The sequence below is a fragment of the Miniopterus natalensis genome, chromosome 9 (genome assembly GCF_054644295.1).
Source record: "Miniopterus natalensis isolate mMinNat1 chromosome 9, mMinNat1.hap1, whole genome shotgun sequence".
Classification (NCBI taxonomy): Eukaryota; Metazoa; Chordata; class Mammalia; order Chiroptera; family Miniopteridae; genus Miniopterus; species Miniopterus natalensis.
The window spans coordinates 31,264,474-31,286,660 of NC_142089.1; the positions used below are offsets into that span (position 1 = coordinate 31,264,474).

The 22,187-nt window shown below is 43.9% G+C and overlaps 1 protein-coding gene and 1 pseudogene across 1 annotated transcript; one reads left to right on the top strand and one right to left on the bottom strand.

Annotated features, from left to right (window-relative positions):
• Window positions 1-834: 834 nt before the first annotated feature.
• Window positions 835-1,836, bottom strand: LOC107535421 (solute carrier family 25 member 3 pseudogene; annotated as a pseudogene).
• A 12,610-nt stretch (window positions 1,837-14,446) lies between these two features.
• On the top strand, window positions 14,447-20,971 carry DMRTB1 (DMRT like family B with proline rich C-terminal 1). The gene is made up of 4 exons (XM_016210872.2): window positions 14,447-14,969; window positions 16,974-17,179; window positions 19,339-19,543; window positions 20,907-20,971. The coding sequence occupies exons 1-4, from the start codon at window positions 14,453-14,455 to the stop codon at window positions 20,969-20,971; spliced, it is 993 nt and encodes a 330-aa protein (XP_016066358.2). The 5' UTR covers window positions 14,447-14,452.
• The last annotated feature ends 1,216 nt before the right edge of the window (window positions 20,972-22,187 follow it).

The window sequence follows — 22,187 nt, forward strand, 5'->3', positions numbered from 1 at the left end:
TTTTGTGTGTGTGTTAATGTTAGGATGGTATGATCTTCTTTGGATGTATGGCTGTTGAAAGCTGAATTATACAGAAGAAATAATAGAGAACAGAGGCTTTTCTTTACATATTTATTCCCATTTTGGTTTTCACATTGATCCAATTGTAGCACTTCCTGGAGAGAGCTATGTCCTAACTAGCAACATCAGGAAGAGAACTGGACAAAGCAAAATGAAAAAATGCTGATCGTCTCATGTCATGTCTCTGAAAACAATGAATACATTCTAAGCTATCAAGCACTATAAGCCACAATTTAACCTTTAATAATTTTTACCTGTAACTGACATGAACAGGAAATATAGAATGAACCCTGTATCTACTCAATAGGTGCACGGTTTCTATTGAGATGAATACCATGTAGCAGAATTTTACTTTGTTCCCTCTCCTGCATAGTTGTGCTGACCTTAAAACCTCATCAGCAGGCTATTCAGCAGTGATGCTTGGACAATCTCCATGGAATGGTGAATCAAAGGAGATACAATGTAGAGACATGAAATTACCTAACATTAATTCCTGTTAAGAGATCCCCCCCCCTATAATTGTTGAAAAACAATATATTGAGTTAAAGCAACCATGCCCGCTCTTGAAAGATAATGGTTCAAACCCCCAAATCAAACGGTTGCAATCCCCTTGGATTGTCGAAAAGGAATCATTTAAAGAGAACTAGGACTGCATAGTAAATCCCTCTCCAAAAACGTTAACGTTTTACACACTAATAATGTCTGAAAGCAGTCCTCCCACTGGATCGAAATACGGGCCAATGGTGGGGCTATAACACTTGGCAATATCCACACCTATTTCTGCTTCCCGTGGGATTCTGGCGCTTGAGCGACCGGAGGGCGAGGCAGCTTGAAATAGACCTTGACAGAGTCGTAGATGAACCACTGCAGCGCTGTCAGGGTGCCAATCATGATGATGCGGGCGGACAGGCCCTTCCACACGCCCCCAAACCCCAGCTTGCGGAGAACTCCAAAGGCTGTGCTGCCTTTCTCTTTGTTCAAAACGGAAACTACGGAATCGGCCGGGTGGGACACGACGGCGCAGAAGACGCCAGCGACGTAGCCGGCCACGAAGGTCACGGCGAGCTGCTCGGCTTTGGTGCACTGGCTCTGGGGCTTGGGCACGACGTACTTGTAGAGGGCCTCCACGGTGCGCTCGAAGCAGGCGAACTTCATCATGGTGTAGGGGATCTGCCTCATCCAGAGCGGCGCCACGCCTTTGTAGAAGGCCCAGAGGCCCTCCTCGCCATACATCCTGGGGGCCGCAGCCCGCAGCGTGCGGGCGTAGCCCGGCTGCGTCTGGATGCGGACCTTCACGGCCTCCATGGGCGCCAGGGCCATGTCGGCGAAGAACTCAGCGCTGGCCGAGGCGGCCAGGTACAGGCTGGTTCTCCACTGGTAGGCCTTCTCCGGGCCCAGGAGCTCCGCGTAGCGGATCTTGAAGACCTCATAGAGGCCGAATTTGAAGAAGCCCTGCATGGAGTAGCCAAAGAAGGTCGGGGCCCAGCCTCGGGCCAGGCCGCGCAGCCCGTCGTCCCGCACCGTTACACCGAAGCCGCTCAGGATACCTTTGTACTTGCCGGGGTCCACCTGCATGCGGCACTTGACCAGGTCCAGGGGCACGATGGCCGTGTGCGTCAGGCCGCAGCTCAACATCCCGCCCAGGCCGCACAGCAGCAGGTATCTGGTAGAGCCGTATTCGTAGCTTTGTTCCTCCCAGGCCGCCGCAGTCCCCTTGCTTCCGCGCGTGCTTCTTGCCTGCAAGTCTCGGCTACAGTCATCGTCGCAGTCACACATGGCCACTCTCCGTCTCGCCACACAAGTCCCTTAGCCTGGGCTCTTTCCTCCCTCAGCGGCCGCGGCACAGGTGCGCGTACGTAGTGAACTTCCCCCACGCGCCCGCCAAACCAACGGTCAGGGAGAGCCCGCTACCCAGCCTGCACCCACGGGTTTACTGCCAACGCTTCAACGGCGCAGGCGCAGCGCGTACCGGCAGGGTTGTGAAGGCCGAAGCCCCTCGCGAGAGTTTAAGTAGGAGAACTGCCCTGCCCTTCGCCCCCGGGACTGCACTGCGCCCCTCCCTCACCCTTTCCGGCGCAGGGGCTTCCGGTAACGGCTGGAACCCCGCCCCTCAGCCCCTCTTGCTAACGGCCCGCGGTACCTGGGTCTTCCTCGGGCGGGCGTGAGGCTTCCCGTGCCCAGGTGGCCGCCCTGTTACTTAGTCCTCCATGAAGATGCTAAAAAAGTAAACTAACAGGTACAAACACGAGTAAACGCAGGAATAGGCGAGTAAATAGATGAGGAGGTTGTCGAGAGGGCGGAGGGTCGCCATGCGCCGCTGCCTTCCTGAGAGGCCTTTCTGGGGCCCTCACCCAGCTGTGCCCACTTCAAGCAATGGCCATCTCCATGGCAACAGTATTCTATTGGGGGAACCGGCGGAGAGAACTAAGAACCTGGCGCTGGAGGCCCTGCCTTGAGGCTTCAGGCCTTACATAATACTCCCATCTGGCAGGTGGGGGTGGCCTTTTCCTCGCCCCAGCACTCATACTTCATTCCTGTTTTCCCTCCAAGAGCTTAGTGAGGGCTTAAGAAGCATGCAGGTAAACTGAGGGTGGAGGGGGTGGGGATTATTTTCATTCCTTAGGTATTTTTTCATTGACTACTGAGTCCCTGCCATGATTTTCGATATTATGAAATAAGTCAGAAATCCTGTCTTCTCCAGAGGGGGCCTGCCGTCTCACTGGCCTGGAAAGGGAGAACCAAGCGGCTCCAAGTGCACATCGGTGGCCCGCGCTCAGTTCGTCACCCACCGTGGGCTGGACTGTGCAGAGCTGGGGGATTAGGAAAGAGCTAGACATGCTGCTACTTACTTCCGAACAATGAGGTTTTTTAAAAATAGGTATTGTGTGGTCAGTATTGTAACAAGAGTTTGAATAAAGTTCTGGATAAACAATGAGGGGGCAACCGATTCTGCCTGATGAGGTTAGGAAGACTTCCCAGAGGAGAGGACAGCATGGCTAAGCCTTGAAGGATGCAGAGGCATCTGCCCTGTACATAGGAACAGGAAGGTAATTCCAGATAGGGGTAACCCTGAGTGCACGACCTGTGGAGGAGAGTGAGGAATTGGACAGGGTGGAAACCAGCAAGGGTGGAGTCTGGAAAAAAAAGAATTGGGTCAAATTAGGAAAAGCCTTACTGCCTTGTTCAGGACTTTGACTTTTACTCTGTAGGGAGGCCAGTGATTTTCAGAAGTGTGTCCCATCAGAATTACCTGGGACGCTTTATTTAAAATCCTAGATTATATCCCAAACCCTCTGAATAAGAATCTCCTGAGGGTAGGGATATACAATTTTAATAAGCTCGCTTAGGTGTATCCTTCATTAAACTTCACTAAAGTTTGAAAACCACGGTATGTGGATGACAGGAGGTCAAGAATTTAAGTTTCTCTGATCAAGAATTCAGTAATTAAATACCGAACTAGTTATATATACAACTCCGAAAACTCATCAAGCTGTACACTGAGGATTAGTGCACATTATGTGTATTTTACCATAATTTTTAAACATGGCTGGTATAAAATTCTAGCCACAAACTAGGGACGATGGCCAGAGCAGAGGCAGATACAAACTGTCTCAACAAATTTTATTGAACTCATCTCCTTATTGTAGTCTCATACAAGTGTTAAATTAATTAAATGAGCAGGGCATTCGATTGAGGTGGTTCTGATGCCCTAGTAGGCTACATAAGAGAACCAAAACCTACGTCTGTAAACTCCTCAAGGTTAAGAAATTGAAACCTAAGGACAGCCAACGAAGGCAGCCAGCTGCAAGCAGCCAGTGAGGCTTCCCCAAATAAGGCAACCACTGAAGCTATAGCCAGTCAAATAATTTCCTTGCTTTCCTTCGGCATCTTCTCTGTCCCCAGCTCCTGTCAGTGGAGCACTTCTAACTATTTCCCATTTGGTGCTACTTGATTGGATTAGATTTTTGTTCAAATAAACTTAAAAATTTTAAAAATATGTTTCAGTTTATCTTTTAACACCAGGAAGTTCAGTATTAAAGAAAAGACACTCTCCTTGAGTTATAAGGGAACAATTAGAGGGCAAAAAATTTAGTACAATAGTTTGTGGTGCTACAAAACTCAACTCTACCCAACAAAATCTCATTTCTTAGTATTTAATTTGGGGCAAGGGGAAGGAAAGGGGGACAGAAAGGAGTGATTAGAAAAAATGTCTAAAAAGGCTCCTGGGGAAGGAGGGCCAATAATGACTAAAAGGTTGAGAAACACTGCACTACAGCGTCCTCTTGGAGATTCACAGGGCACATGAACATATTAAAGAGAAGTTCCATAGTTAGGGTTTCCTAATTTTACTGGATCTTAAACCCCCTTTTTTATATGATACCTATTCACATTTTACAGACATAATCTTCCATGGAGCATATTTTGGGAAATGCTCAACTCTATCAAAAATAGAGTTTACAGAAAACAAGGAGCAGGACTACAGTAATAATAGCAGCTACCATTTACTTAGGCCTCTATTTCCTAAAGGTACAACTTGTACAGTTTGCTGGCATATAATACAGATCACTGGCTATTTTATGAAAACAGAGGTCAAATCACTTTATCTCATTTGTATGAGATACTTGTTCTGTGCCATTAAAATATTGTGAAATAAAATGTAGAAGTTGAAGAAAACCACCTAGGAATCTTTAGGATCAAAATTTTCTCGGACAATTCCTAGTTCAGTAACCTGACTGCAATACAGCCATACGATCTGTAAAAACTGAAAATAGCCTAGAAGAATGTTTTGCCATTACAGTGAACACATCCACCACTATGAAGTTTATCTCCTTGGCACTTATGTAATACAGGGCAACATTTATGTTTTGAAATCATTATTTCACTTTTGCTGTGTTCTTCCTACTAATTTGAGTTAAAAAGTAGAACCTTTCCACAGGGCCACATGGAGACTTTTATGTTCTCTTTTTTGTTATACTTGAAGAGAGTTAAAATATATTCATCCATTCTTTCAACAGATTTTTATTAAGTTCCTATTATGTGCCAGGCACATTTTGAATAAATATACCAAGGCAGAGCTAATAATATTCCATATTGTCCCCAAACAGAATTTTCATAAGCTCTAAAACAGAATCATAGAGTGCTCAGATAAAACAAGAGCAAATACTTCTTGAGTACATACTGTTTGCCAGGTGATTTAAACAACCATACACAACAGATATTCTTTCCATTTTATAGATATGACGTGGCAGACAGTGTTGTCGACCCAAAAGCCAATTCCCTATTCCTCTTTGCTAACAGAACCTCTGCCTGTTCAAGTATCTGGCAGACATTTTTTATCTCTATATCATATTTACTCGCTTCCTTCTCATCACATTTTAATTTACATGTAGGGTATTTGATTAATGGGCCATAAATACTTAGGCCCATTAATGGTGTCTCCACTCCCATTACACAAATATATATATGCAAGATGTCCTTATTCCTGTCCATGTATCTGCGTGTGTCCTTCCACTTTCCTCTGCCATTTCAAATTGTCTTTCAGAATCAGGGGCAAAGCATGTATGCCAGAAAACTTTCCTTTATTAACCCACTTCTCTTGTGTTTTTCTGATAATTACAGTATTTAAGTAGTATGCCTGACATTCATTTGTATTTAACCTAGACTGGTAAATTGCCATTAAAAAAAAACAGTGTAGGAAGTACTTCAGACAAACCTGTAAAAGCATTGCTTACTTTGTTTATGTTTCATCTCATTGTTCAGTGTTCTGTCTAGTCTCAGTGAGTACTGGCCAACTCATCAGTGAGAGTGAATTGGAGTAGTTACCTGAATTATTCTCTGAGCTTAAGCAGGAAACTTCATCTCCCATCATGAATCTCTATACCCATCATAAGAGTTTGGAGGATATAGTTTTTGGTATGTTATTTTATTTTGAAAAGCAAATGAAGAACATTAAGATTATTAAATATAAGTTATTAGGAACTTAATGGGAAGGGGAACTCAATGTTTATTGAGCACTACTATGTGTCATACACTATGATATAGTGGAAAAAGTCATAGCTTTGGGCAGAAATAAATTCTGAGTTCACTTTTTTTTTTTTTTTTCCTAACTGTGTGACCTCAGACAAATTATTTAGCTCTTTCTGAGCTTCATTTATTTCATTTAAAAATCTGTAATTAGGGTTAATTATAACCTTTTAGGGATATTATAAGAAGAGATAATGTGCACACAATACCTAGCCCTGTGCCCTGTGTACATAAATGAATATTCTATAAATGTTGATTATGTTACCTCCCTTTTCTGGCCTTCCTTAATCCTCATAGAACTCATATTTCTGTGATGCCACAGTCTCTGCTCTTTCCCTCCAGTTAATGAAATTCCAACTGACTTTGATGACTTAGGACAGGAACTGAAGAAGTCATAACTGGCAGAATTGTAAACTTCTTTGACAATGCCCCAGATGTGTCATGGTATAAAACAAGTAGGAGAGAGATTGCTCACCTGTGGCACAGAGAAGAACAGGACAGACAACTGGACAACCTTCTTCCCTCCCCCCCAAAATAACCCTTCCAGCCTGGTTCCTTATTCAGTTGAATTCCAGCTAGGGTGACCAGCTCAACAAGGCTTGCCTCGGACTCTCCCAGCTATCACACTGAAAGTCCAGTGTCGCTGAACCCTCTCAATCCCAGGCAAATCAAAATGTTTGGTCACTATACTTTTAGGAATCTGAACTGTGCCCACACACTTGTCACTGCCAGCATACCACAGTATAAGAATCACTGGCTTTGGAGCTAGGCATACCTGGGTCCAAATCCTGGCTTATTCCACATCTAGCTATGACTCTTGTAAAGGTTATTTAACTTTCTTGAACCTCAGTTTCTTCATCTATAAACTTTATCCTAGTCTTTCCTGAATTTGTAATGAAATTCATATTATTATTAAATTAAATTATAGCACAGTACTTGCAGTGTTGTAGCCCTCAATGAATGTTAGTTCTTTCCTTCCTGACTTCCTTATACTTAATAGTTTCATCATCGCCTAGGGTACCATACCTCAAAAAATCCCTGAAATTTAGGGAAGGTGACCATCAGGCAGCAGGGGGCACTGTTGCCACTATTCCTTTCTCCAGGCTTCTCCATGCTCCCCTATCCTCACGCCAAAGCAATAAAGCTTTAGTAAACCAATGATCAAAGATGCTAAACTCTAAACCCACACTTGGTTTTAACTTATCTAAATGTGTCCCACATGCCTGCAATAATGTTCAGGGTGTATCAAGACCATTTTAAATCTTGTACATTTATCATCTTTCTCATTCCAGGAGGTTTATGATGTGCCAGGGGGTCAAATGTTTATCCCTAGAATTATTTAACCCCAATCAACTAATTATTCTGATGAATTGTATACTTTTTTTTTCTTTTTTCTTGACCAGATTGGAAACAATGACAGGCATTCAACTGGGATTTATTTGTAAAACTCTGACAGATTGGGAATTACGGAGTTCCTTAAACTGTCTCCTAAAATAAATATTCCTGGCAAGTTAAAGGGGAAAAAGCAACAATCTCCAAACTCATTAAACTAAGTGTAACCACGTTTAAAGAAAATGTTGTGGTACGTAATGATCCTGCATGATTAGATGAAAACTGTTCATAAGAAATCCTCATGCCTTTTTTGTTTGTTTGTTTAGGGAATTATTTGTGCAAAGTAACATTAGTGCTCCTAGTGGTAATGGTTTACCTGGGGTGGGTTCTGGGGAAGAAGGGCATAAATCAAATAATTTTTTATTAATTTTCTAGAGTTCCTAAAATATTAAATGTCCAAAGGACTACATTTATCAAGCAGTATGTAAATAATCAACCCATGCCCTCTGGTTGGGATCTTAGGAGAATCTGATGGTTTATGTATCACAGGAATGGTGTAACCTTAGTATATGACATCCTTCTTTTATTTCTAGCTTATACATTATTTTACTGGTAATTACCTAATAAGATAAATATGAATATATTCCTATAAAAATAACATCAGTGCATTTGAAGGTTCAAAATGCAAACTGAGTTTTATTAGGTCCTTCTAGCTAACATAATTTAGTAGTTAGATAAATATTTCCATTTCTAAAGCATGAGACAGTGTTGTGATTCCATTAGAAAGGCCCTAAATTGCAGAGTACATTCAAGTTAGTGAAGGTAATCTAACTAACATGAGGAAAGGACCTGGGAAGGTGGTATATTTCCCATGGCAACAGTATAACAGCTTGAATTTGAGCTGCTATTGAAAACCTGGTCTTTGAAAGTCGAAGGAGGACTGTGCAGCCAGGTCTCTAGTTCAGTGCTGTCTAATAGAATACAATGCAAAACATATATGTAATTTAAAATTTTCTGGTAGCCACATTTAAAAACTAAAAAATAAACAAACTAAAAAACACATTAAAAATAGTGTTATTTAACTCAAAATATCCAAAATATCATTACTTCAATATGTAATCTACATAAAGTTATTGAGATACTTTAATTTTTTTCATAACATGTCTTTAAAATCTGATGTGTACTTTATACTTTCAGCACATCTTAATTTGAATTGGCCTCACTTCAAGTGGTCAATAGCCACATGGGGGTAATAGCTATGGTATTGGACAGTTTAGGGCTTAATCTATGGGTGGAGAGCCTGACTCTCCCCAGAAAGACTGTGCACCTTAAGCAAATCTTTTGGTTGGAGGTAGCCTTGGGCAAATCATAGATACCACTTCTTTCTCTTCATTTCCCATTCCTTTTCCCCTTTCTCCTCCTTGATACCATGTACTACATGCTAACCATGTGCCAGATACTGGACACTGTGCCGGGCATTCTAAATGCATTATCTCATTAATTCCACAAGAACTAGAGATCTTTATAAAGTAAATGAAATAACTAAATGATGGTAATACAGTGTAGTGGTTAAGAATACAGGCTTGGAGACTATTCATACATGTTTTTGCCACTTCCTAGACACCTTGGGTAAGAAATTTCTTAACTTCTCTAAGCTTCAGTTTTACCATTTGTCAGATGGACACAATAAAAGTACCTCCCTTATAGATGTTGTTTTGTAGTTTAAATGAGACCATGCCTGCAAAGCTGTAAGCATTCATGAAATATTAACTGGAATAAATGTGGGGCACTGGAATTTGCAGTACCATGTACAGATATTTTTACTATTGTTACTACTACTGAGACCCAAAGAAGTTAAGTGATTTAGCCAAGGTAACACAGCTAATAAGTACTGATCAGGCTCTCACCCAGTTTGCCTGTCTCTAGAGCAGTTTTTCTTGCCATCTGTTTATAGTTGTAACATGGACTGAGTTTTTACTGACTCTGTGACATAAAATGAAACGGTCTCTTGAAAGATAAATTCCTGATATCTGCTTGCCATTTTCATAAAAGCAGAATTCAGGGGGGAATTCTGGGCACTCTCTCACTCATTCTCTCTTTTTAATAAATAGGAATTTAATGGTTTCTCTCTTAATAAATAGGAATTTAGTGTTCTAAGAAACTAGATAATGAACATACATAGAAAAAGGGAGATTAAATTTAATTTTCTTTGTTCCTTTGTTCTTTTTGACTCTTAATTTTACTAGGAAATAGTGCCCTGCATATATTGGCATTAAATTTATACATGCTGTGTTAAATTGAATTTGCATTTGAACAAAGAACAGAGATATTAAAGCTATTATTCCCTTTTAATAATGTATTTACAGGACATGTGCCTTGTATCTTTTAAGATAAAAAATTCTTGATATTTACAGAAATTTGATAGTACTATCAAAAGTACACATATTCTAATATATATTTTGTGAACGTTTCTGTGTGTAAAAATACTTTTTTCATCAAATTAGCAAGTAAAAACAAAACCAAACAAATATCAGTACTATTGAGTCTAATTCAGCTAACAATATCACTTTGAGCATGCCCTCTCTGCCCTGATGTTGTACTTTTTATCTGCTCCACATAATTGTTTGTTCCAGTCTTTACCTATATATAACCACTTCAACTGCTTTCTGTTTGATTTCATCTCTTCTTTTCTCTCACTCCTTTGTCTTCCATCACTGCTGCTTTGTGCCTAGCCTCTTTATGATTCCTAGGAGGCTCATATGAATCAGTCAGCAAGGGTTAGGAGGAACAATCCTGTCTACCATTGAACTAGTTCAGGGCTATAATTAACCTTGACTATGTGCCCCACCTGGGCCACCCATCTCCCCAAACCCCCACTCAACTCCATTTTAATAATGCAATACCTATGCAAGTCCTAGTTACTTATTGTTCCACTTTCTGAAAGAAAAACCAAGGGCAGGGAATAGAAGTCTGGATATGTGGATTCTAGTTTGGCTGGCTCTTGCCATGTCATTTTCTCTCCTTAGTCTTAGAGAGCAACTCCTATCTTTTTCCCCAAAGATTCCCTCCAAGACCTGGCTACTGCTTAACCTCTACACCTCATCTCTTTCCAGTTTCCTGACCTCACTGTATTATAGCAGGCCTTCGAATATGCTGTTCCCTCTGTCAGAAACACACCTTTCCTGATCCTGTACCTGGCTAATTCCTGCTCAACCTTTAGACCTCAGCTTAGAAATCAGCCCTTCAAGGAAGTCTTCCTTAATTTCTTGATCCAGGTTAGGACTCACATAGTATCCTGTTCCCTCCTCTACCCCTGCCATTCCCCTTTCATTTGGAATTATTTACTGTATGGTTTGCCAGCTAGAATGTATGCCTAAAGGTAGGATCCTGTCTTTTTATATACTTCGGTGTCCCTTATGATTAGCACATAGTTGGTATTCAATAAATATCAACTATGGGTGGAGGAAAACAAGTAAGCAGGGTGTCCTACAAACTTTCCCCAGGCTGCTACCACATTCACCCCTTTTTGCCCCAACTGTAATGGAGCATATAATACAACAGACATTTCTATTCACCAAAGTTTTCTTAAGGAGAGCACTGTGTTTGTTTAAAAGAAATATTGAGTTAGCAGATATATGGTTAAGAACATGGAATTTGAGGATAGATTTTCTGGTTTTTAATCATGGTTCTGCCATTTAATGGCTGTAAAACTTTGGGCAAGTTACCTAACTTCTCTAGACCTCAATTTCTTATGTATAAAATAAGGGTAAAAATAATAGCACCTGCCTTCGAGGGTTGGTGTGGGGATTAGATGAATTAATACACATAAAGGACTTAAGAATTATTGGCACATATAGACACAGTGCTAGCTATTACTATTGCTGTTATAAAAACATCAGGAATAGGGGTGAATTTAAGGAACCAAAGTTTTCCCCCAAATTCTGCTTGTCAGGAAAGTGGTCCTATTCACTCTGGACTTTCTGTTTTTTTCAATGTTTGGGAAAAATGGCTGAAGCCAACTTGATTTGCTTTGCCAATTATAACTTTGACATTGGCAGGAGAGGGAGGCAAGATTCATATAATCATTCAACAAATATTAACTGAATGTCTATTTTGTGCTAGACATAAAGGAAAATAAGATAGTCACAGCTGTTACAGAGTTCTCAAAGATTCAGGAAAGAGAAGCTAGAAAGGCTGGGTAAGGGAAAGGAGGAGGAGAGGGAAGACACCAGTGTCTCTCCAATGGGTGTGGCACAGCAGAAGAGGATCTTGAGAAAACAGAAATGCTTAGGCAGGATTTTAAAGCATCGACTATAGGATGTGACATTCCCCTCCATTCCCTACAAAATCTTCAGTAAACTTCATTGCTCACTCGAGAGAGCCTGAAGAAGGGGAAGATAGCAGATACCTGGGTTATAGCTGCTATTAGCAAAAAACGCCTTCCTTACTGTGTGCTAACAGTAAGGAAACATCACAGTGCATGCAATATTTAATGATTATAAATGATACCCCATGTATTGCATAATACAGGGTTCTTTAAAATGAATATGAATTAAACAGTACCAATAGCAACCATATTAACCAAAGAGAAGAGACAATTCAAGGTAGGAAACTTGGGACTCTGAGGGAAAAGGGGCCACTACTGAAGCTGGGAGTCAGTCAGACCACAAACCAGACCTTTTATAGTTAATTAGTGAAACTGCTGATTTCCTCAGCAACTATAACTTGTTGTTTTATAAACCATTGCTTAGGATGATGTAAACTTTCTTAAACATAAATTTCCTAAGGTTTAGGTGTGGGGAAGGAAGGAGAATGTTGTGTACTTATTGCTCCCATCCTTTTGACTTCCAGTTTTTCACTTATATGTCATTACCATCTGTTACCATCTTTTTAAGGAACAATTTAAAGAAATGTGTATATTAGAAAAGCAGCAGCCTAAGAAGTAATCAGTCCTCAAGCTAAATAAAACAAAACTACCCATTTGCCTCAATTTCCAAGAGTGAAATAAATAAAGCTCTGTTGGAATTTACCTACACAAATTGAGATTTTTGTCAAGGAAGAGAAATAAACTAGTCTCTTTTTTTCTTAGATTTATTTATTGTATAAACCCTGGGGTTTCTACATCTTACAATGTGACTACTGATTAAAAAGATATATGGTTGTTTGTTAATGTTCTCAAAGCACTATGCAAATTCACATCATCTTGGGTATATTTTGTCCCTAAAGCTATGAAGTAAATATGGAAGCATTTTGTAGTTAACAAGGCTAAAATATGTTAATTCAAATAGTTGGCTTTGAATAGGATTTTACTTTAAATCATTAATAGGAAAATGAAGAGCGCTTGGGTGGTCAAGTATAAAATATAAATGAGAGTGCTTTTCTTTTTTAGGTCTTATCATCTGATGTCACCTGATGTTAAAAATTTTAATTTGATAATGCAGAAAATTACCTTATAAAACAATGAAGCTTATGCCCCAGATTTTTTGACAGAAGTACTGAAACTATGATTTTTAAGTACCACTTTCAAATGACAGGGTCAGTTAAAAAATTAGATATTTTGAATTGGGTAGAGACAGAAAAGAGCTTGCCTGTCCTTTTATCTATGGGACCATGCTTTTTAAATAAAAAATTAAGACAGAGGATGTTAGAACAAAGCAGAGACAAACCTAGATCTCTTTAAATGGATGTAAAATGACTAGTGAAATTCCTGAAGGGCCAAATAATAGAGAAGGATATACTCCTGCCCTCTTAATAAGATAGGAATATATTTTTTTAAATCAGAAAAAGAGGCTTTACAAACCCCTTTTCAGCCTTCCAGTACATAATCAGCCTCAGAGTGGCAAACATTTCCTGTTCTCAGGCAGCTGGTGAGATATGCATAGTTCTGCTGCAACCAGAGGCACAGGAAAATAAAGGTGGACATTAGGCCTTAGCTTCTACTATTCTGCGACTAGAGAGAGTTTCAGAGAAAAGGCAATTTAAAGTGCACATGTTTTAATCAGGTGTTAACCATAGCTACCTCCTTAAATATGATTGATTCTATGATTATAAGCTTTCAATTTGGGGTATGAGTGGCCCCTTTTTTTTCTTTTTCTTTTTTGGGACCTGAAACAAACAAAAAACAAACACAAAACCCTAGGGTGTTAAAATTTTCTATCAAACAAGAAAATGAAGTAATTTAATGGCCTTGGGAAACTATGAAATTTATGCCAGCTTTTTAGGCGTCCCAAGATTTGGGTTGTTTTACAGGTATAACTAAATTCATGGCAAAGTTAAGCAATGATTCAAACTAATGCTAAAATATCCTATTTTACTTTAAAGCATTCTAAATATGCTTTACTTGGGAAGACATCAACACACAGCAACACGCCATCTTCCAGAAATGAACTCCTATACCAACAAGACTCTTAAATGGGAACTACTAACAGGACACACCCTTGAGCAACTATCACTCTGCACTGAGCTCTTGAGAATATTCTAGAAGCATCACTGTGAATGGCTGCTTCTCTGCAGGGGAGAGAAATGAAATGTTGCAGAAGCAGCAGCTTTTGGAAGGAGAAACACTGTTTTCATCTTGGAATGCTTTTCTCCTGGAACGGGTTTACTGAGAGCGACGTTCCTCTGGAGCTTTAAATCTGTGGACCACTGAATATCACTCCCCCTATTTTGAAGTTACAAAATACCGTGTCTCGGGGGTAACAAGAATAGAAACTTTGGAAAATTAAATGCCTAAACCTTCAGATAACCCAGATGACATACATGCAATAGCATTCCATGTAGAACTTACTCAACTCAATCCCTTGCATACAATTAAGGCGCAGAAACTCCAAATTGTGCACCCCCCCGAAGTTGGGAAAATGCAAGGGTCTTGCTGCAGTTCCGGGGATGTACTGAGAACCACTTTGTTACAAGTGTATCCAGTGTCCCCTGCACCAGGGACTTCTGGGGCTCTGCTCCTCCCCGCCTCACTTGCTCTGCAGCTCCCAGAGGCGGCGGTTGTGTTACGATGGCAGACCCCGCCAAGCTGGCCGACAAGATGCTGCGCACCCCCAACTGCTCGCGGTGCCGGAATCACGGTTACCTGGTGGCAGTCAAGGGCCATGCAGGCAAGTGCCGCTGGAAGCAGTGCAATTGCGAGAAGTGCTACCTCATCACCGAACGCCAGAAGATCATGGCCGCGCAGAAGATGCTCAAGAAGCAGGCCTCCGAAGAGGACCAGGAGCTGGCCTCCCGGGCCGCGGCTATCGCCCCGGCTTCCAGCCTCCGCCCGCTGCCTCCGCTTGCCGCTTCCGGAGAAGTGGAGCCGGGCCCCGAGGGCCGTGCGGCCGCCTACTTGCTGGAGAGACCACCGCGCGGCCCAAGCCCGGGCCCTAGTGCCTTCCAGCCAGTTGTGGCCGGTCGCGGCCACACGGGTCCAAGCGACCGAGCTGCCGTGGCCATGCCCGGTTTTGTAGGGCCCCAGCTCGGGGCGGAGGCCGCAGGCAGGGGAGGCCCTGGCCACTTGGAGATGCGCAGGCCTCTGCGGCCCGTGCCCAGCCCGCCGTTCGCCTTCGGTAAGAGTCCCAGGCCCCACACGGCCTTGTCCCGCCGTGGGTTTCTCTCAAGGCTGCAGTCTCCCGCACCCCATGCTGGCGTCCCTGGAGGGACTTCGGGGTTGGGGGTGGGGAAAGTACTTTCTGAGGTAAACTTGCTTTGAGAAACCTTCCTCAGAATACGGATTGGGGTTGAGAACCTTTTTGCAAAAAGATAAAAGAGATAGGAAGGAGTGGGTGGTGCAGACGGCTTTCAATATTTAGCTACAATTTTTGCCTTTCATCTTGCAAGAAAAAAATGGCCTCCAGCCCGCTTCCCTGGGGCTTCTTCTTGCAGAGACATTGGCCCTACTGCGTTTGCGCACCTCTTCCCGCCCTTTTCTTGGGCCGGAGGCGCCTCCTCCCAGAACGTCTCTGTGGGTGGGCCAGCGCAATTATCACCGCGCCTGCGCACTCCCGCCCCCCATTTCCAAGGGCTGGAGGCTTTTCCCAGAGGCCCTCCGTTCCACTGTGCCTTGCTCCCATCCGCCTGCGCGCCTTTTCCCGCTCTTTTCTTGGCCCCGCAGCTCCGCTCACATGACTTCCTGCGGAAGTGCTTTCTCGACCGTGACTGCGGCTGTGTGCGCCCTGGAGGCCGAGCCCTGGCTCAGTGCGCCTGCGCACATCATTTCTACCCTTTCCCACTCTTTCCCCGGGCGTGGGTGGGAATGGTACAGCTTTTCTGCTCCACGGAGGAGAGAGTTGGTTCTTTGAGTTACTATTTTTCTCCTTTGCACCGTGTGTATAAGTTACATTGTTCCTTATGTAACAATGTAAATTATACTTTCATTCTTAAAGTAAAACTTCAAGTCACATGTAGGTCTGAGGCTTTTAAAAAATGGCTGTTTTTGCCCTAGCCTGTTTGGTTCAGTGGTTAGAGCATGGGCCTGCAGACTGAAGGGTTGAGGTCAAAGGCACCTACCTGGACTGCAGGCTCCCCTGGTCCCAGGCACCTGGGGGAAGCAACCAACCCATGTGTCTGCTTCACATTGGTATTTCTATCTATCTCTCACCCCCCCTTCCACTGTCTGAAAAGCAATGGAAAAAAATACCCTCAGGTGAGGATTTAAAAAATAAAATAAAAACAAAACAACAACAAAATAACGGCTGTTTTTGAGTACAGACCCCTGTTGGTTTTCCCTATGGTGTGTGATACAAAGAGCACAAGTCTGAGTCAGGAGACTGGGGGTTGCTCACTCTGTCACCTTAGGCAAGTTGCTTCTTTCTGTGTCAGTCTCTCTCCTGTATGTGCTAAGGAAATTGGCTTGGATGCTCCCTGAAGGCCATTTCCGTCTTTTGGGGTAGTCTAGGAAAATTTGGTCCCTAGGGAATTTAGATGAGGAAGACAGATCTGAAACAGCCACCCTATAAGAGAAGAATACCTTTGCACCGACACAGTGCCTGCCTTTGTTCCCCCTCTCCATGAACAGAGACTGAGCACTTAACTGTGTGCCAGACACTAGTGATGAAAAGGTGTGTGGGGGGGTCAGAGTCTTTGCCCTCAAAGGTCTTGTCCTTGTGAGAGGAACAGCACTAATCAAAGAATCACACAAATCAGTGTATGGAACTCTGATAGTTAATGGCTTAGGTGTGGTCTTAAAGAAGAGTAGAAACAGTACTGAGGACTTCAAAGGCAAAATGGGTTTAGGGGAGAAAGCCTTCCTAGACTAGGGAACAGCATCTGCAGAGGCTTTGAGGTGGATGAGAAAGAAGGAACTGCTAGGTTATAATACTGGAGGAGGCTGGAGTGAAGGCAGGAATCAGCCCTCATGGGGCTTCATGACTGTGCTGAGGACTTTTTCTAAGAACAGTGGGACATGGTTGAAAGGTTTAAAAAGCAGGGAGCGTCAAAAGTATAATGGATGTGGGAGTTCTTTGTAAACGGATCTGAGTGTTTACTATACTGCTGTCTTTGGACAGTATTGCGATGCTTTTCCCCCCAGCTCTTTGTGTTTTTAATACTTCCCTCATTGCCTTCCTTTTCAGGGCTCTCTCTGAGCATCAACTCAGATACTGTGGTGGGGTCTGAGTACCTGGAGAGAGAGCCTTCTAAGCTGTATCCCAGCTGCTCCAGCATGTATTCCTATCGCTCATTCCCGATGGGCTACCAGGATCCATCCCCGGGCCTGGGGATCCCCCTGCAGCAGGGCTTCCGGCATGTGTCCTTCAGCCACTACCATGGAGGAGGCTCGGTGAGTCCCATCCTGACTGCTTTCCAGGTTCCTCTTTATTCCACCTGCCCTGCTGCTCTTACATATATATGCTCAATCCCAGTTGGTGTGCCCACTCCGTGTCAGGCCCCTTGGTCTTGATCATTTCTAGGGTGCCCACTGACCCTTATTTGAGCCTTCAAGGCATGTGTTATTATTCCATTGTAGAGTAGAGGAAGGAGGCTCAGAGAAGTTATGTATTTGTCCAAGGTCACAAAACTGGTGAGTGAGGGACTGGGATCAAAATTGCACAGAAGGTCAGTGACGGAAACAGGATGTATACCTGGGTTCCCCTGACTCTGGAGCCCAGGTGCTTTCTGCTACCCTAAGCCTGTCTCTCAGACAGAGGTAGAGGAAACAAGACTCTCACCACCACCCTGCCCCACCTGAAATCTGTGGGTGCTGGCCACCCCCTTGCAGCCCAGGGACAGCATGGTGGCTCTAGCCTCCACACAAAGAGAGGGGTTCTGGCCAAGTGGAGCACACACACACCGTCTGCTCACACAGAAGCCTGGAGCCCGGGGCCCAGAGCAGGGCTCTGATTGACAGGCCTGCCAGACGGCCATTGTTAAGAGTGTGATCTCAGTTGGTTTCTCTGGGCCTGAGCTGCCACCACGGGCCCCAGGCAGGAGCTGTGATCCAGGGAGAAACTTGGCCCAGTAGCTTGGAATTAAAGCTCTAATAATCCCCCTCCTACCCCCTTTATGTCTGGATAGAGGATCCAGTATTTATTTGTAAAGCCGTTTCAAACCCAAGAGCCTATGAAATGCTTTCCTCCTTGTCTTGCTCCCCGTGCCCAAGCTCCCAGAAACTCCCAAGAGACGTCTTCCACCTTCTCCTGTCTCTGTGCCACCTGCTGCTGCTTTGCTTCCTTTGTTCTCTTCCCACAAAAGATCGCAGGCCTGGAGTTGGACAGACCCGGGGTCCAATCCTACTTCTTTTTATTAGCTATATGGCCTGCGGAAGTCACCTACCTCTAAGGACCTCAGGTTCTTTGTACAGCGGGGGTAAAAGTACCTATCTTGTGGGGCCATTGATAGATTAACTAAGGTGTAATGCATGTAGGGTGCCTGGCACAGGGTCTGGCATACAGTAGGTGCTTAAAAATAGTCTTTCTTCCCTTCTTTGTGGTCAAATTAAATTAGGAAATGCTGGGTTAATCTAAGGAGATTTTTGCATACTGCCTCGAAGCTTTAATATGCTCAAATGTGACTCACCATTGTGGAGGCAGTATGTGAGTTTTCTCAAACTACCCTGACAAAGAACACTTAAGAGCTCTTAATATCTTGGAGGACTACAGGGTTCTCCGGAACACAGCTTGTGAAGTGCTGCTGTAAAGTATCTGGATGGAGAAGTAAATAATAGGAACTACATCTGAAATTCATTACTATTTTTTATTACATTCATGTCTTTCTCTGTTAAACTTTGAGCTATTGAGCTATGTAGTCATCACCCCTCCAGATCCCTTCCTTCCAGCCTTGAGATCCTGTGGCATGGAGTTAACTTCCGTCTTCTGAGGAAGTAACAGAAGCACAGAATGGCTGATGGCTGAAGCCACTTTTCGTGAGGTCACCCAGCTTTTCTGACTCAGTAACAGCTGCACTGCACCCAGGCAAAGGCCCCCTGACTCTTGAGACTATGTCATTACATGTGCCAGGCAATGGGACCACAAGTGATTGGGAATGCATTCAGACCCTGGCCCAGCCCAGAGCAGTAGGGTCAGGTAGACTTGGGATCCAGTTCTGCCTCAGTCACTCATCAGCTCTGTGGCCCTGGGGCTGTAGTTTATTCCACTGACCCTGTTTTTCATCATTATAATGAGGATGGTAAGAAAACCACCCTCCTTGGGTCATAAGGATGAAATGAGGTAATGTGTCTAAGCAAAGATAGAAAGGCTCAGTCAGTGTGACTAAATGGCTGTTCCCCAGGCTTATATGAGGTGTGCCTGTGTTCCTTCTTGCCTTCAATCATTTGGTGGATGTTTGCTGAACGCCCCATTTCAAGTGCCTTGTGTCCAGGTGTTTGGGCCACATAGGCAGATCTAGCCCATGGGAGCCCCCCCATTTGGGAGAATGGGTCAGGTTTGATCAGCGCATCTGGCTAACCTCCTGTCTGGCTTCTCTGCTGAGTGTACCATGCAGGAGCCAGTTGAAGACTTCCAGCCAAGCTACCCCCCGCCGCCGCTGCTGCCGCCACCACTGCTGCCACCACCGCTATCACCACAGCCCCAGTTCCTCCCACCAGGCTTCCTCTCTGGGATCCATTTCCTTCCACCACTGCCACCACCACCACCACCAGCGTCTTTCTCGCTGACTGTCCTATCTGATACGGACCAGGAGACCACTGGTAAGTGAGCACCAGTCTTCTAGTTTGTGAGGGAGCCAGGAAGACTTTCTGGAGAAAGCGAGGCTAGTCAAAGTAGATGTGGACGGGAAATTGAGAACAGAATTAAAATGTGTCAGACCTGGGATAAGCTCTTTCCTTATACCCCTCCCCTAAATGCCATAGGCAAGTGTCAAGGAGGTGGGACCGCATTCTCAAGTGGGGAAACCAATAGAACCCTAAGGGATTCTTGTAGATGTAAATGGCAGAGCTCAGATTTCAACAGAATTCTCTGGCTCTATCAGTGCTCATGGACAAAGACGTAGAGGAAGGTGTGTATGCAGTGTGCTCAGAACAGGTACCAGGCCTTTGACTGGAGAAGCAGCAAATGCTGAGCCTAGAGCAGCAGCAGGAACTGGTTTGGGTCTGGTAGGAATGATTCCTCTCTTCAGGGCATTCTGGAGAGAGAACCTCATGAGCTAGAAACCCTGTCCTCAGCTCTGCCACTGGTGTACTGGGTGATCTGGGTCACTTACATACCCTTCTCTAGTCTTCTCATCTGTAAAATGGGCCCCTTCATAGGGTTACTGTGAAGGTCAGCTGAAATTTCAGATGTGAAAATGCTTTGGGTGTTTGTTTGTTTTTTGAGGGCCCTTTGCATTGCAGAATGAATTTAACCATCCCTAGGTTGTGTTACTTTTACATTCAAGGATTTTTTTTCCTTTCAATCTTCCCCTGAGGTTAGTCTGGTGATATCATTCTCATTTTACCGAGGCGAAACTGAGGCCTGTTGCACACCTGCTGTGTATGAGATGCTTAGATTTGTTAGCTGGAGAGATGGCCTAGTGTGGCTTGAAGCATGCTGGTTCTGGTGCTGGACAGCCTGGGCATAAGCCTTGGCTCCAGCCCTTACCAGCTATCTGACCTTGGGCAATTTAATTCATTCCTTAGTGCCTCAGTTTCAGTATCTGTAAAAGTGGACTAATAATGCTCCCTACCTCATGAGGTTATTCTGAGGATTAACCAGAGTCTGAAACAATGAAGACATTAGTGAAAGTTAGTTCTCACTGTCTCACCTGATCCCCACACTGACTGGAAGTTGCAAGGTAGGTAGGTATCATCTCATTTGACAGGAGGAGCTGTGGTTCAGAGCTTTGGGATAGCTTGTTTCATGCCACCAGCTGGTGACAGGCAGAACTGGAGTTTGTACTTGAGCCTGTATCATATGAGGACTAGAATTACCTCCTCCTGGCACCTAGCAAATTCAAGGCAAATTAATTCTCTTTAGGGCCTGGGAATGATGAGAATGCCTTGTAGAAAACTTACACCTGAAAATAGATAATTTTTCCTATTTCTAAATGCAGTGCCTCTCTTTTGTTCTTTGCAGATGACCAGGATGCGGAGGTGCCTCGTGAGCCCAGCCAGCCATCGTCTCAGGAGCAGTCCAACTAGGCCCAGGCCCTCGGGCCAGCAAAATGGGGCATTGGGAGGGGTGACAGCAATGATTTTCTTGTCTGTGTTCAGTGATGTGCAGGGAAGGAGGATAGTGATAGATATAAGATAGAGTTAATTCCCATTTCAAGATAGGAAAGAGGGTGGCTTCTAAGTTTCAATCCTGAGATGTAGGCTGGAACTGGAAAATGGAGGAGGAAGCTATCAGGAGAGGGCCAGGACTCTGAGGGGTGGGGAGCTGCTGGAAACTCACTTTTAGGAATGAATTTAACCATCTTTGGGCTGTGCTACCCTTTATGCGACTCTCCCTCAGAGGAGTTCTTTGATTTCTTCAGACCCCACTGCAGGGCAGGAGGCACCATGTATTTCAGCCTTCTGCCCCTGCCTGGCCCCCGGCTGGGGGCAGCACAAACATCAAGCTTCCAACACATCCAGTGGCTAGTGCGAGCAGCCAGGACCGGGGCACTGACAGCAGGTTCTGGAGTGTCCGTCTCTGCTGCCCTGTCTCCCATGGCCTACCTGGCCACTGCCCCTCGTCCCTTCTCCAAGGGGCTTTACTAGTAAGCATTGTGACCACTGGGCTGCTTCACCTCCCCTCCATAAAGTTTAAGCCATTTATAGGCATTATTTCTGGTTTTAAGAAAAATGTATTAACGTTTTATTATTTGGTGTTTTTATAGTGATTGCCAACTTAAAAAAGTAGGCTATTTGTAAGCACTGATGCAGTTCTCACAGAGTAGGATGGTGCTTCCAAAGCACCTATGATGTCAGCAATTTCTTCTCTGGGGACAGTTGACTGTTGAAATAAAATGAGCAATGGAAATCCTTGTGGAAGGTTTATTCTCTCTTTAAATCCTTGCAGAAGGCCTGGGTTTGTGGCCTGTCAGCCTGCTTCTATGTGTTTGCTTAGGCAAGTCCTTCCCTGCTCCCCCTTCCTTTCCCTTCCCTTCACCTCAGTTATCAAGTGAGAGACTTAGGGAGGAGTTAGTTCAATTATTGTTGTTATTATTTTAAGAAATGGAAAACTCTTAAGGTAATCTGATGCAGACACTAAAATGTAAACGTGTCTTTTTGTTTCCCTTCCCCAGCTCCTTTCATGGTCCCTGCAGAGGGACATGGTTTTAAAAAACAACTTGGTCCCATTCTGCTGATTTAGGATCTTGGGCCTCTTTCTCTGATTTCATTTGCTCCTTCACTTAAAAATCATCCTCCATCT

Coding starts and splice junctions, on each gene's coding strand:
- DMRTB1 (XM_016210872.2), top strand. CDS start 14,453: ATGCTGCGCACCCCCAACTGCTCGCGGTGCCGGAATCACGGTTACCTG. Junction 17,180..19,338: donor ACTACCATGGAGGAGGCTCG/GTGAGTCCCATC, acceptor TGTACCATGCAG/GAGCCAGTTGAAGACTTCCA. Junction 19,544..20,906: donor TACGGACCAGGAGACCACTG/GTAAGTGAGCAC, acceptor TGTTCTTTGCAG/ATGACCAGGATGCGGAGGTG.